A 15788-nucleotide genomic window follows, 5' to 3' on the forward strand; every position below is an offset into this window, starting at 1 on the left:
TCTTTCTTTCATTTTCTTCTTTTTTTTTGCAGAGGAAGCTCTTAGGATTAATGAGATGGCAGCAAAAATAAATGCAATATTGAGGCAGAGTTACCATTTGAGAACCACCTATCCTGGTTAACTTGTCTTTTGAAAAAGCTTCCCCCACCAAGAGGGGAAAGGCGAGAGGGGAGGGGAAGGGAAGGGAGGATAAGAGTAGAAAGGAAAGGAGATAGAAGTGAAGAAGAAGAGAGAGGGGAAATAGAGAGGGGACAGGAAAAGGAGAGAAGGAGCGAGAAGAAGAGGGGAGGAAAGAAGAGAGGGAGGAGAAAGAAGAGGAAAGGAGAGGGATGTTGTAAAAATGGGTGAAATATGGTGTACAGGAGAAAAGAAAACAGACACTTTCATATATATCTTTTTCTCTTGAGGGTTATATTATTGAAACTATAACGGAAGATAATACGGATGCTAAAGCACATCGGTTTAGATGTTACTGCATACATGTTAATATTTATATGAAAAATAAAACTGTGTAAAAGGTAGGCGTAAATAATATGAAATAAGGAAAATGGAATGCAATAATTAGAAACATGTTTATATGTATTGAAATGTATGCTACTCAAACATCGCGCCATTCACCCAATGATCTGTACAAATTTTAAAAAATAATAACTTGATGAAAAGAAAAGAAAAGGCTTCCCCCACTACCTATAGTATTCTTCTTTCCATAGATCCAGAGGGTGTGAATACTGCCGCGGTCCTCGGAGGATCCATTGCTGGCTCCATCTTCATGCTTGCTCTCATCGTGATAATTTTTCTCTTCATGCGACAGAGGTTGGTGTTATTTGTTTTAAAATTCTGTTTCTTTCGAACATGAGGAGGTTTAGGTGGGCTGAAAATGCCCCATTTCCCATATTTTTACCCTCCAAGTGCCTCCACTGTAACACCCAGGCTCTGTGGGTATTGAAACAATACAAATCTTATGCCCAGAGAAGAGTGCAGGCGGTGGGCCAACTGTCTCAGTTTCCTCACTCCAACCTTTTTTTTCCAGCAACTGCCCTTACTATTTTTTTTTCACACACACACTTTTTTTTTTTGCTGAAGTTTCTTTAAAGGTAAGGGGTGTGTGAAGCAGGAGGTGAGTGGGGAGAACAGGGGTAGGGGTGGGGGAGTTAACAAAAGGAAATGTAGAATTCCATCCAGATGACCAAGAATCTTTAGAATTTAGAATAACAGAGTTGAGGTCTCCTAGTCCAACCCCCTGCTTAGGCAGGAAACCCCACACCACTTCAGAGAAATGTTTATCCAACATCATCTTAAAAACTGTCCAGTGTTGGAGCATTCACAACTTCTGGAGGCCAGTTGTTCCACTGATTAATTGTTCTAACTGTCAGAAAATTTCTCCTTAGTTCGAAGTTGCTTCTCTCCTTGGTTAGTTTCCATCCGTTGCTCTGCCCTCAGGTGCTTTGGAGAATAGCTTGACTCCCTCTTCTTTGGGGCAGCCCCTGAGATATTGGAAGACTGCTATCATGTCTCCCCTAGTCCTTCTTTTCGTTAAACCACTTCCTGCAACTGTTCTTCATATGTTTTAGCCTCCAGTCCCCTAATCATCTTTGTTGCTTTTCTCTGCACTCTGCAATCTAGATGGACATCTAGCCCTTTGAGAAATGTCTGCCAATTTAATCTCTTTTGGCTTTGCCCATTTAAAAAAAAAAAATTACAGAAGAAGAAAGCGTGCTAAGTTAGAGATAGGCGTATCATCCAGTTTTTTAAACCTGCAAGAAAATGAACATTAATAGTAGGCCCAGTGCGCCATTTCTGCAGAAGAGAGAACCTGAAGAGGAAACAATGCAGCAGCTGAGATCCATAAGCATCTCCCAGGCCTCCTGCTGAAGTCTGGGCCTCCTTATTCCAAAGTTTTAATAACAATGGGAGAGGAGAAATACTACAATACAAAATAGGCTTCTTTAATCCAGCTGTTGGGAGATGCGTGTGTGTCTTTGGGAGGAGTTGAAGACTCTGCCATCTTTCAGGAATTATCAGTTAAACCTTCAAATTTTCATTTAGGAAAAAGAATTTGCGGACCAGACAGACTTCGGAAGATGTTTACTTTTCCAAATCTGGTGAGTATTAAGTCGCTTGATTGTATGGCTGCACTGGGAAAATGGAACAAAACTGGGTCGCTGGAAAGAATCCAAAATACAGTGATCCCGTGATGGCGAACCTACGGCACGCGTGCCCGAAGTGACACGTGGAACCATGTCGCCTGGCACGCGCGGCGTCGCCCCTTCCTCTTCAGGGTTTCTGGCGCGCATGTGCACGCAACCATCAGCTGGCCTTTTTGCATATGGCAGTGCCAGAAACTGGAAGAGGTGGTCTTCCGTTTTCCTGCGTGAGCACGCGCGCTGGCCAGCTGATCGCCCCACGTGCGTGCGTGCCAGAAACCCGAAAGAGTAGCTGGCTGAAACCGGAAGTTGAGTAGCTGAAACCGGAAGTTCAGTAGTTGAAACTGGAAGTTCATTAGTTCTGTAGCTGAAACCAGAAGTTCAGGAGCTGAATCCGGAAGTTCAGGAGCTGAAACCGGAAGTTATTAGTTCAGGAGCTGAAACTGGAAGTTCAGTAGTTGAAACCTGAAGTTCAGTAGCTGAAACCAGAAGTTCAGTAGCTGAAACTGGAAGTTCATTAATTCAGTAGCTGAAACCAGAAGTTCATTAATTCAGTAGCTGAAACCGGAAGCTCAGTAGCTGAAACCGGAAGTTCAGTAGCTGAAACCGGAAGTTATTAGTTCAGCCGCTGAAACCGGAAGTTCAGTCGCTGAAAACGGAAGTTCAGTCGCTGAAAACGGAAGTTATTAGTTCAGTAGCTGAAACCGGAGGTTCAGTCGCTGAAACTGGAAGTTCATTTTCAGGCACGCGCATGCGCCCTGGGCAGCTTCTCTTCCAGGTTGTAGCCCAGACGTGCGCTCAGTGCCGAAAAGGTTCGCCATCACTGCAGTAATCCATTTGGGCCCTGAGTAGGAACGTTCGTTCTTCATATTTTTTAAAAATAAAAAAAACGTGCTTGCGTATTTCCATCCAATCACTAAAGAGGCAGACCGCGGAGAGAGGCTGGGTTTGGGTCTGAGCGAGCAACAGCGTTTCTCTCCACTCCACAGCAGGGAGCTCCCTTGGTGTGCCATTCCCATTTTTTATCCTTTGACTCTGCAGATCAGCTCAAACCCCTGAAGACGTATGTGGATCCCCACACCTACGAAGACCCCAATCAGGCGGTCCTGAAGTTCACCACCGAGATCCACCCTTCCAGCATTTCCCGACATAAAGTGATCGGAGCAGGTACGGCATCCCAATCATCTCAAACAGGGCAGGGAAGAGAACATGGCTCCTTTCTCCTGGGGCAATTAGTTGGGTTTCTTCCAGGTGGTTTGCATTTATTTAATCTCCCACTCCATCACCAATTATTCAAAGCGATTCTTTCAACACCTCCGTTTTTTCCTCTGGTTAGGAGAATTTGGTGAGGTTTACAAAGGAATTCTGAAAAGCGGGAAGAAGGAGAGCCCCGTGGCCATAAAGACGCTGAAATCCGGTTACACCGAAAAACAACGCATTGACTTTTTGAGCGAGGCGAGCATCATGGGGCAATTCTGCCACCACAACATCATTCATTTGGAAGGAGTTGTCTCCAAATGTAAGTGCCGGGTAGAATCCTAGCTTGGGTCTTGGTTTCTGGCCCCAAGACATCACTTTCCCCTAGCACAGGGGTCTGCAACCTTAAATACTCAAAGAGCCATTTAGACCCATTTCCCACAGAAAAGAAAACACCGGGAGCCACAAAACCTGGGTGGGCGTAGCCAACTCAATGTCACTCACTTCCATCAGTCACATGACCCCCCTAGCCACGCCTACCTAGCTGGTCATTAAGGAAGAGTATCGGTTGTTAAAAAACACCAGGAATCACAAAATCCTTTTGACATCTCTCTCTCCTCCCTCCCTCTCCCCCCCTCTCTCTGTATCTCTCTGTCTCTGCCCTGGCCGCTTCTCCATCCCCCACCATCACCCTTACCTTCTCAGGTCAGGCGAGGAGTGACTGGGAGGGAAGGGTGAGAGGTGGGGCCAACCATGGTGGGATCACCCGACAGGGAGCTACAGCGGATGGCCCAAAGAGCAGCATGTGGCTCCGGAGCCACAGGTTGCTGACCCCTGCCGTAGCATGTGAGCAGGTGAGATCTTGAGTGGGTTTCACCTGTCAGCTTTTCCTTTTCTTTCCAGATAAGCCTTTCATGATCATCACCGAATACATGGAGAACGGTGCCCTGGATAAATTCCTGCGGGTAGGTCTACACCCTTTCCCTTTCCAAACCTCTTCTCACGTGTAAAGTAAGGGAAGCCGATCAGAAGTGGGCTTCACATTCTGTCACCACCGGTTCACCCAGCACCAGAAATATGAGCGTGCACATCTGTGCAATGTCAAACAACATGGGAATAAATACGTTTGCAACGTCCACACATGTATGCTGCATCAAAACCACAGCAATATAGGACAGGATTGCGCCCGGGCGAGCCCACACAGGCCCCCTGCAGGTCACTACTACCAGTTTGTCCGAACCGGTCTGAACCGGCTGAATACCACCTCTGAAGCCGATCCTCCCTTGTGAATCGACCCTTTCAAATTCTCAAAAATGAAGAAGTCTTGGAGATGTGTCTGGGCCTGACTCGATCATCTGTTTAAAATCAAGTCGGTTAGCTGAAAGTATGGTGGCTCTGAATCCTTCCACTCTCTTATCCAACAGGAAAAAGACGGGGAGTTTTGTGTCATCCAGTTGGTAGGCATGTTGAGAGGAATCGCTTCCGGAATGAAATATTTGGCCAGCATGAACTACGTCCATCGGGATCTGGCCGCTCGCAATATCCTCGTGGACAGCCAGCTGGTCTGCAAAGTCTCCGATTTTGGTCTATCCCGTGTTCTGGAGGATGATCCCGATGCTACTTATACCACCAGCGTAAGTGATCCTGGATGACTGTCTTCCCTCTTAGGTGATGAATTGCCAAGATAACTATGAAGAACAGGGAGATGGCTATGGCTGAAGCAAAATGCCTAGAGCTAGGGATGATGTAAGGGAACTAATCGCTAGGTTGAATGAGAATCTGGAAAAGGAGGAGGAGGGGGATACAGGGATCTACAAAGGAAGATGTCAACAGATGAATTTGTCTTATTCCACAGACTCTGGTGCAGTGATGGCTAACCTTTTTGCCATCGCGTGCCAAAAGCGGGGGGAGCGCGGGGGGGTTCATGCGCGTGTGTGCCCACACCCATAATTCTATGCGTCTGGCCCACCTGCGCATGCGCGGGCGCTCCCCCGCTTTTGGCATGCAATGGCATGGTGGGTCCGGTAGGCCCATTTTTCACCCTCCCCAGGCTCCAGAGGCTTTCTAGGAGCCTGGGGAAGGCGAAAACGGCCTTCCCCACACACACAGCCTGTTTGCCAACTTCAAATGGGCCATTTCTGGCCTCCGGAGGGCCTCCGGGGGGGTGGGGAAGACAGTTTTCGCCCTCCCCAGGCTCCTAGAAAGGCTCTGAAGCCTGGGGAGAGTGAAAACAGGCCTTCCTCACCCACCCCCGGAGGCCCTCTGGAGACCGGAAACAGCCTGTTTCCTGACTTCCGGTGGGCCCAGAAGGCCTGAAAATCTGGCACCGGAGCGGAGCTCATGTGCCCACCAATATGGCACAGGTGGCATGCGTGCCATAGGTTCACCATCACGGCTCTAGTGGGAGCTGTGTGGTAGGAAAGGAGGTGAACAGAAATCAGGTGAACTGATTTCTGTTCATTATCATCTGCCAAAAAGAGCTCTCAGTCACTCTGGTTTGTAAGCAAGATTTATGGCTTGTCGTCGTACGAAAACCAGGCCCCCTACACCTTGTTTCACAAATCATGATGAAAGCAAGTGTGCCACAGTGCAAATACGTGAATCCCAGCAGAAGCCTAAGTGGGTAGGGATATGTTTAGAAAACCAAAAGTATTAAAGGTCTTTGAAGTCAGAAGAGGACACTTAGTTATTTATAAAATTAAAATAAAATTATAATTTATGTATGAAGGTGACACACGCTTGGTGATTTGCGTTCTTCCAGCATTAGTGCTTTTGATTTGCAAGTTTGCTTTTCCTCCCACTCAGGGCGGGAAAATCCCCATCCGATGGACGGCACCTGAGGCCATCTCTCATCGCAAATTCACTTCTGCTAGTGACGTCTGGAGCTACGGAATCGTCATGTGGGAAGTGATGTCCTATGGTGATCGGCCATACTGGGAGCTCTCCAATCATGAGGTAGGCCCTTGGGGACCCCGGTGCCAGATGTGGGATTTAGCCTTGGCAATGCCTGCGGTTGCCCCTTGTCTCCTTCTAACACTCTTGCTTATAAAATGGCCTAAAGACATTCCCGCCGGTGGAAAAAGAGGTGCCCACATCCAGTCAGGAACAAAGGAAAGAGTCTTCCCATTTTATTATCCAGCTGAAGAAAAGAGCTTTTCTTTGGGAACTGTAGTTCATCTTCACCAGGCATTTGTTTTAGAATCCGGGGGCTGGAAGGAACCTTGGAGATCTTCTGGTCCAGTGATGGCGAACCTTTTCAGCACCAAGTGCCAAAAAGGTTGCGCGGAAATGCCGTTGCGTGCGCACGCTCATCGGGACCACGCTCCAGAAAAGTCAAACTTTCGGGTTCTAGCACGCATGCGTGCCGAATGATCAGCTGGCCGGCACGCATGCACACGCCGGTTTTCGGCACTGCCATGCGCGCGAAGTGATCGTGCTCTGGAAAAGCCGAACTTCCATGTTCTGGCGTGCATGCACACCAGACAATCAGCTGGCCAGTTGGCCAACACCGGTTTTTGGCACTGCCGCATGCACAAAGGGCAGCTGATTGTCAAGCATGCATGCACGCCAGGAATCCGGAAGATAAACAAGCAAGGCTGCGTGTGCTGGGCGACATGGCTTCACGTGCCACTTTGGGCACACGAGCCATAGGTTCACCATCACAGTTCTAGTCCATTCCAGGCAAATGGCTACGCAATCTTTTCTTGGAACCCTCAAGTGACGGATTCCTCCACAACTCCAGCAAGGATGTTGTTCACTGCCCTCAGAGGCAGGAAATCCCTCCTTTAGTTCCATTTTCCAACCCTTGTCGTCCCCTGGAAGGAGCATGAAGAGACACCTGTCCAACGTAGCCTCTCAAGTTTTTAAATACTTTTGTACCATTTAAAGGTTTTTATATTCGTGATTGTTATGTTAACGTTGAATTTTAATTGTGTATTTTAGTTATCTATCTTAAGTATTCAAGTAGGGACGTGGTGGCTCAGGGGCTAAGACGCTGAGCTTGTCGATCGAAAGGTCGGCAGTTCAGCGGTTCAAATCCCTAGTGCTGCCGCGTAACGGGGTGAGCTCCCGTTCCTCATCCCAGCTTCTGCCAACCTAGCAGTTCGAAAGCACATAAAAAAATGCAAGTAGAAAAATAGGGACCACCTTTGGTGGGAAGGGAACAGCGTTCCGTGCGCCATTGACGTTGAGTCATGCCGGCCACATGACCACGGAGACGTCTTCGGACAGCGCTGGCTCTTCAGCTTTGAAACGGAGATAAGCAGCGCCTAAGTCGGGAACGACTAGCACATATGTGCGAGGGGAACCTCTACCTTTTTTAAAGTATTCAAAGTATCCATCTTAAGACTTCAAAGTCAAGATGCAAACTAACACAAAAAAATCAAGATAAGTCCAGAAAGTAGATATTTGCAGGGGGAACCGGCCTCTGTTTGAAAAGGCAGAACAGCATTCCGCAGATCAATTTTATCTATCGAAAAGACTGAAAATGATCAATGTGGATCTTGTTATTCCAGCTTAGCTGAAAGGGTTTTGAAATTCCCACGAGGATGTGATGCGAGGGCTCCCTGACCATCCGTTTTGCTAGGTGGTTTATCTGAGCGCTTGTCTTTTGGAAAGGCTGCAGGTTGCCGGACCGTTGACCCTGTCAAGAGCTTTTTGTTCGTGGATGGATGGTCTCTTCGGATGGGTAGACTCTCCAGGCTCCCAACTGCTATTTTCCTTCCCCAAATAGGTAATGAAAGCAATTAACGAGGGCTTTCGACTCCCTGCCCCCCTGGAGTGTCCTTCTGCCATCTACCAGCTGATGATGCGATGCTGGCAACAAGAGAGAAGCCAGCGACCTAAATTCACGGACATTGTTAGCATCCTGGACAAGCTGATCCGCGCTCCTGAGTCGCTCAAGACTTTGGCAGAGTTTGACCCTCGGTAAGTCTTGCTCTCGAATCCTTGTACCTTTCTTGCAGTTTCGGAATCTTCGTCTATGCTTTTTGGACCCTGGCTCCTGACCTAGATAAAGGGAGTCGGCAACCCGTGGCTCTGGAGCCGCATGTGGTTCTTTCATCCCTCTGCTGCGGCTCACTGTTGCTGGTCAGCACCACAATTTTGAGAGGAGCTTCCGCAGTGGTGAAATCCAATTTTTTTTACTACCGGTTCTGTGGGTGTGGCAGGCGAAGGATACTGCAAAATCCCCATTCCCTCCCCACTCCTGGGAGAAGGATATTGCAAAATCTCCATTCCCACCCCACTCTGGGGCCAGCCAGAGGTGGAATTTGCCGGTTCTCTGAACTACTCAAAATTTCCGCTACCAGTTCTCCAGAACCTGTGAGAACCTGCTGGATTTCACCCCTGAGCTTCCGGTTGTGGGGGGGAAGCATGGCGTGCCAGGAGGAGACTTTATGGCAAGGGGTGGGTTTTCCAGTCGGCTCCACAATTGATAGGGCTTTTGGTTAGGACAGGTAGAGGAAAAAGGACACCGCACTAGGAAGAGACTCTATGGTGAGGGAACCGGACTTCTGGTTGGCTCCAGAATTGAACGGGGGGCTTCCCGTTAGGACCTTTGTGGCTCTTTGATGGTTTAAAGCAGTGATGAAATTCAAATTTTTTTACTACCGGTTCTGTGGGTATGGCTTGGAGGGCGTGGCAGGGGAAGGATACTGCAAAATCCCCATTCCCTCCCCACTCCTGGGAGAAGGATATTGCAAAATCTCCATTACCGTCCCACTCTGGGGCCAGCCAGGGGTGGTATTTGCCGGTTCTCCGAATTGCTCAAAATTTCCGCTACTCCAGAACCTGTCAGTACCTGCTGGATTTCACCCCTGGTTTAAGATTGCCGACCCCTGACCTAGAAGAATGTATGTAAGAACAGGCCCAGAAATAAGAATGCCATGTTTAGTTCCCCAAATCCCCAGCCCTATTTTAGAAATTATTTGGTTCTAAAGAGCTGCGGGCCTTTTTTTTTTTTTGTCGTCTTTGAAGGATTTCCATCCGTTTACCCAGCACCAGCGGCTCAGAGGGGGTTCCTTTCCGAACTGTGGCAGAGTGGCTGGAGTCCATCAAAATGCACCAGTACACAGAGCACTTCCTAGAGGCTGGGTATAACGTCATTGAGAAGGTGGTGCAGATGACCAACGAGTGAGTGTGGCTTTTTTTTTTTTTTTTGGCTTTTACGGCCCATTTTGAGGCTTTTTTCAGCCCCTTTTCGAGGCTTTTGGGCCCATTTTTGAGGCTTTTTTCAGCCCGTTTTCGAAGCTTTTTTGGTCCATTTTCAAGGCTTTTTTCGGCCCCTTTTCGAGGCTTTTGGGCCCATTTTTGAGGCTTTTTTCAGCCCGTTTTCGAAGCTTTTTTGGTCCATTTTCAAGGCTTTTTTCGGCCCAATTTAAAGGCTTTTTAAAGGCTGTTTTTCCCAAAAAAATTGGCCCAAAAAAAAGCCTTGAGAGCGGGCTGAAAAAAGCCCGAAAATGGGGCATGCGTAGACAAAAAAAACCGGCCGGCAGGTGGGTGGGGCTTTGGCAATATTCGGTCTATAAGAAGCACAGACATTTTCACCCCTTTATGGGAGACAAAAAAGTGCGTCTTCTAGTCCAAAAAATTCAGTACATCATTCTTCTAAAAGATTTGTCTTAGCATCCTCCTAAGGACATCCCCTTTGCCCTGCTTTTCAAACAGAAAACTAGACCTTCTCTCACCCATTAATGATAACCTTTTAGCAAGAAGTAGGAAATGCACATTGTGCAAAAGTTATGCGTAGATGGAATACGATACCTTTCTTAACAAACCCATTCCGGGGACACTTAATGCCATTTTTCTTTCTTGGTTCGCATGGAAGTCCCAAAGGTGGAAAATTACGCATTTGCACGCTTCGTTTTTCCATTTGTGCTCCCTTCCCTGATGAGTTTATATTTCATTTGCCTTGATCAAATTCGCTCAGAGGTGGCTATGTACGAGAATGTCATGCGTTCGCAATAAAGGAGGATAAAACTATGACTTTCTCCCCACTCCTCACCCCTCCCCAAAAAAATATGCAGTACAGCAAATTCCATTTGCTCTGCCCGCTGTCTTCTTAGGAGCGAAGGGCTCCAAAGACCTACCCTATAATTAAGTCATTTTATGCCGCCAGAAAAGCAAGAGAGGCTTATTAAATGCAGCGGGATATCTGGCCTTTTGAGATCTCTGTAAGGGAGTTTACAATCCCACTGCACAGAGGCTATAATATACTAAAAACAAAAAAAAACCACCCCAATTATTACATATTGCGGTTGGCTATTTTAAAGGAAAGAAGCCGAAGCTACCTAATGTCTCTGAAACAGCAAGATTCCCCACTAATTCTTTTCGTCTCTTCTTCACGTCCCCAGGGACATCAAGAGAATTGGCGTGCGTCTACCAGGACACCAGAAGCGAATTGCCTACAGCCTCCTAGGACTGAAAGAACAAGTGTCCACCATTGGCATTCCAATTTGAGCCGGAGAAATGGTATCCGGTATGGGTAGCTCAGTTGCCCCCTCGGCGGCTACCCGTTCTTTGCTTGCTCAGCCTAGAACCATTCGCAAAACAAGACTTCCTGGTATATACTTGAAGTAGAGCATCAACGTTGACCTCTCCTCACCAAAGATGCCGGCAGTTTAAGTGCCCCCCCTCACTTCACAGCCTCGTATTTATTGCCTGTTTTTCTTATGAATCGGTTGAAATCGCCAGTGTGCCATTTCATGAAGTGTCCAGGATGGTGCCTTACTTCCTCAAACCTGCCAAGCCTGACGAGTCTTGCCTGGAAAGACCCTCAGGCTACTGAATGTTTATAAACCCCTCCCCCTCCCACACACCCCTTCTTCCATCTCCTTTCTCCATTATGCCTCCGAAATCCTTGACGACGGCAACTTGAGATCATTGGTCCACCGCTGGCGTGCCACACTCCTTTCCTGAGTTTGTTTGTTTTTCTAAAACAAAAGCCTGCTCCTCCCTTTCACATTCAAATATCCTAGGGCAGTGATGGCTAACCTTTTTGCCATTACGTGCCAAAAGCGGGGGAGTGCACGCGTGCCCACACCCATAATTCTATGTGCCACACCCCCATGTGCATGCGCGCGTGCACTCCCCCCCCCCGCTTTTGGCACACAATGACACGGTAGGCCCATTTTTCACCCTCCCCAGGCCCCAGAGGCTTTCTAGGAACCTGGGGAGGGCGAAAACGGCCTCCCCCCCCCCCAGAAGCCCTCCGGAGGCCAGAAACAGCCTGTTTGCCTTTGCCGACTTCATTTCCGGCCTCTGGGGGGGTAGGGAAGGCTGTTTTTGCCCTCCCCAGGCTCCTAGAAAGGCTCTGGAGCCTGGGGAGAGCGAAAAACGGGCCTTCCTCACCCACCCCTGGAGGCCCTCTGGAGGCCGGAAACAGCCTGTTTCCCGACTTCTGGTGGGCCCAGAAGGCCCGAAAATCAGGCACCGGAGCTAAGCTCAGGTGCCCACCGATATGGTTCCGCATGCCACAGATTCGCCATCACGGCACTAGGGTCTTTTTCTTTGACCTTAAAAGTGGAGGAGTCCATAATTATATCTTATATAAGAAGCTAGGCTTTAGTTTTAATTCGATTAGCACCATGCACATTTAGAAGGACTGTTGCATGTTCTGTTCTTAATTTATGCTGCTCTTCGGGCATCGAAGAGTTTTTCTTCTATATTTTTTACTCTCTTATTCTTTAATGAACCTAATCTGGCACTTCCAAGAGGCTTTACACAGACTCTGCTCAAGCCTCACCTTGGTGGTTTGCCAAGAGTAATCCAGAGACCAACTCTTCCGCAAGTCAGCTTATTGTTATTTATTCACCCTTCCTTCCAAACTGCTTCGTAAATGCACTCTTGACTTCTGGACAGTCATTCTTCCTTCATAACAATATTTCATTATTAATGTTAATTTATTTTTATATTTATTACTTTTTTAAAAAAAAAAAGAAAAAAGAACTGTTTCAATATTAAACATAATGCCTATTTTTTTTAAAAAAAGAATTTTACTTTTGTTTGGGCATAAAATAATTCTCTAGCTTAAATAAAATGTTTTTATTCTTTTCCGATGTGTTAATGTGAGTTGGAAGAAATGAAGGGTGTGGAATGGGAAAATACCAATAGTAGAATTCAGATGGCTAATGAAGGACAGAAGGTTTGGGACTGACCAAAGCAAGGTACGATGCACCACATAATAAGGTGGACAACTATTTAAATATGAGCCAGCAATGTGCAGCAGCTGCCAAAAAGGCCAACACAGTTCTAGGCTGCATAAACAGAAAAATAGAATCAAGATCACGTAAAGTGTTAATACCACTTTATAAGGCCTTGGTAAGGCCACACTTGGAATCCTGCATTCAGTTTTGGTCGCCACGATGTAAAAAGGATGTGGAGACTCTAGAAAGAGCGCAGAGAGAAGCAACAAAGATGATTAGGGTACTGGAGGCTAAAACATGAAGAACGGAGACATGATAGCAGTGTTCCAATATCTCAGGGGCTGCCCCAAAGAAGAGGGAGTCAAGCTATTCTCCAAAGCACCTGAGGGCAGGACAAGAAGCAATGGGTGGAAACTAATCAAGGAGAGAAGCAATTTAGGACTAAGGAGAAATTTCCGGCAGTGAGAACAATTAATCCGTGGAACAACTTGCCTCCAGAAGTTGTGAATGCTCCAACACTGGAAGTTTTAAAGAAGATGTTGGATAACCATTTGTCTGAAGTGGTGTAGGATTTCCTGCCAAGGCAGGAGGTTGGACTAGAAGACCTCCAAGGTCCCTTCCAACTCTGTTATTCTATTCTATTCTATAAAGGACAGCAACCTTTGCTAATGTGGCCATGACTTCCTCCTCATCCGATTTCCAAAGGAATTAGAAATTTGATCTCCGAAGTATGATCTAACTACTGTTTTTTAATATATATATATATATTACCACGGAAACCGGCAGGTCTAAGCCACAAAGTCTAGTTTGGAAGTAAAAGGAGCTCACCGGGCAGCCGTATTTCTTCATCAATTTCCCAGCCATATTCGCTCGTTTTGGTTCGCCTTTCTGAATATTCAAGTTTAGATTTCTGTTGTTTTACGTGCAACAGAGAAAAGGTGCTTTCCTTGATGGGTGCGAAGGGATCAAGAAGATCCTCCCATGGAGCACTACAAAAATGGGGGTGGGGAATTAATCTCTTTGAACATCCCTATGTACTCGTATGCAACGAGCAAGCTCCGTGTTTTAACTCAGCCTGAAATTATCATGGTCCCATGTGTTCTGACTTAGGCTTCCTGATACAGTAAAAGCACACAATGAGTCTCAAAACCCCTCTTTTTATTTCAACGGCTGTGAATTCTGTCATTCACAGCCTGTTCATTCTCAATCTGTTCATTCACAGATGAATCCCAAATAGTTTGTAAAGAGTCTGACAGAAGTCTGCCACAGTCCTTCGGGATAAGGCTGATAAACACCCACCTTTATCTCCCTTGACATGCTGCCAATTAACTGGCAATTAGCTTTGCAAGGCCACATGGAACACAGAATCAAATAGAGCTTCAGACTTTAAACTGCACAGAATTAACAATGTTGCTTCCTGCAAAAGCTCACGTGCCTTTGCTCCTCTTTTAAGTCTTATGGGAGGGGCCAATCATCTCCAAGCCCTACTCCCGAGTCGTCACTTTTGTTTTAACTGCTCTTGCCTTCTGGCAATTCTGCGCACGCACGCACTGGGAACAGGCTCCCCCTGTTCCTCTGCCTCGCTGATGTCAGACTCTGGAGGCTCCAGAGGCAGCACATAACTCCCAGATGGCCCTGGCCCCCTCTCTGCCTCTGATGCAGAGCCCTCGTCCGGGCCTTCCCCAGACTCCAGGACTGGCCCATAGTCCTCCCCAGCCTCCTCACTATCCGACTCCGCTGCCAGCTCCGCAGGCCGCCCAGCGGACCACAACACCACGGAGGCAGAGCTCCGTCCTCAGAACAATCCAGATAGGTTTAATTGCTGCACTCTCTCCTTCCTTGGACCTGTCTGTCTACAATGCATGCTCCGGGCCCTGCCGGAGGGATTTCTTTTCACGCAGCACCTGATATTTCGCACTGCAGTGCAAACATTCGTTCAGTGCATGACCGTACCTGTTTGCAAACAGCCCGCAAAATGACTTGCAGGTTTTAATCCCACAGTAAGTGCCAACCTAGAGGGGGGAGAAGATGGCAAGTCCGATAAGCAGTTCTATCTCGGGGAAAGCCAGGCTACAAATTAGTCTACATACGCTCATTTAGAGTTAGAAAAAAAAAACCTGTTAAGCAGTGTGCCCTGTCTTAATGCCAAGTGGAACAAGCCCCAGCTTGGTTATTTGTCTGAGACACAGCTACCTGGCCAATTCTCAGATCTCTTGCTGGGATTTCCACGAAGTGATTTCCCCTCCCCAACTGAGCTGATAAGTGTATCGCTTCACGGGGATTGTGTAACCCTGGAGTTGAGAAACAGAACTAGAAAGCTGACGGGCATTTGTTTGGCTCAACAAATTTGAAACGAGTGGATTCTAAAGAAAATACGGGCAGGCAAAAACAGAGCCTCACAACCCGCGAGCTGCAAGAGGATCAGAGGATTGAACGTGGGCAAAAGTCACCTGCTGTTGTTAACTAAAGGGAGGAAAACACAACAGGCAGGAGACAGAAGAAAGCCAGCAACTTTAGCAAGCTGGATGGAAAATCGAGGGGAGTGGATTGCAGATTCACACAGGTTGCCTACAAGGGAAGTCAAACAGTGAATCTTCATTACCTTCTCATTTTACCGATTCCCAAAGCTGAGTGCGTCTCACAGAGTTATTCAAACAATTTAGCCACCCATCTCTCACAATACAAAGACTCTAGGAGAGAAACACCGATTAAAACCGCAATTACCTGCCCAAGCAATTTCTTGGGAGTTGATATGGGGATGAATGTCTTAATGGAAAAATCTCTATCCTTCTGTTTTTTTGGTGCAGGGAAGAGTATCAAGGCAGGGGAAGGAAACTTAAGATTCTCAATGAAAATCGTCCTACTGCCATCTTGAAAAATACACTTCAAACCACTACAGATTAACCGAGTTGGAAGGGACCTTGTAGGTCATCTAGTCCAACCCCCCTCCCCCACTCAAGCAGGAAACCCTACACAATTTCTGACAAATGGCAGTCCAATCTTTTCTTGAAAGTCTCAAGGGATGAAGCTCCCACAACTTCCAAAGGCAACTTCTGTTCCATGGATTGATTGATTGATTGTTCTCACTGTCAGAAAGTTCCTCCTCATTTCTAGGTTGAATCTCTCCTTGGTCAGTTTCCATCCATTATTCCTTGTCTGGCCTTCAGATGGTTTGGAAAATAGTTTGACCTCCCTCCTCTCTGTGTCAGCCCTTCAAATATCGGAAGGCTGCTATCATGTCTCTCCTGGTCCTTCTCTTCATTAGACTAGCCAGGCCCAGTTCCTGCAACCATTCTTCATATAT

The 15788-nt window shown here is 47.1% G+C and overlaps 1 protein-coding gene across 1 annotated transcript in view; it reads left to right on the top strand.

The window, feature by feature from the left end:
- The window catches only part of EPHA2 (EPH receptor A2), a 37437-nt gene extending 26006 nt beyond the window's left edge, over window positions 1–11431 (top strand). The window contains 10 exon segments of the mRNA XM_070956226.1: window positions 711–813; window positions 2047–2102; window positions 3186–3311; window positions 3481–3663; window positions 4245–4306; window positions 4766–4975; window positions 6147–6296; window positions 8074–8267; window positions 9318–9473; window positions 10694–11431. Coding sequence (XP_070812327.1) covers window positions 711–813; window positions 2047–2102; window positions 3186–3311; window positions 3481–3663; window positions 4245–4306; window positions 4766–4975; window positions 6147–6296; window positions 8074–8267; window positions 9318–9473; window positions 10694–10799 — 1346 coding nt within the window. The 3' untranslated portion in view covers window positions 10800–11431.
- The last annotated feature ends 4357 nt before the right edge of the window (window positions 11432–15788 follow it).

This window comes from Pituophis catenifer, unplaced genomic scaffold (assembly GCF_029215685.1).
Source record: "Pituophis catenifer annectens isolate HBS135680 unplaced genomic scaffold, rPitCat1.0.hap2 SCAF_18, whole genome shotgun sequence".
Taxonomy (NCBI): domain Eukaryota; kingdom Metazoa; phylum Chordata; class Lepidosauria; order Squamata; family Colubridae; genus Pituophis; species Pituophis catenifer.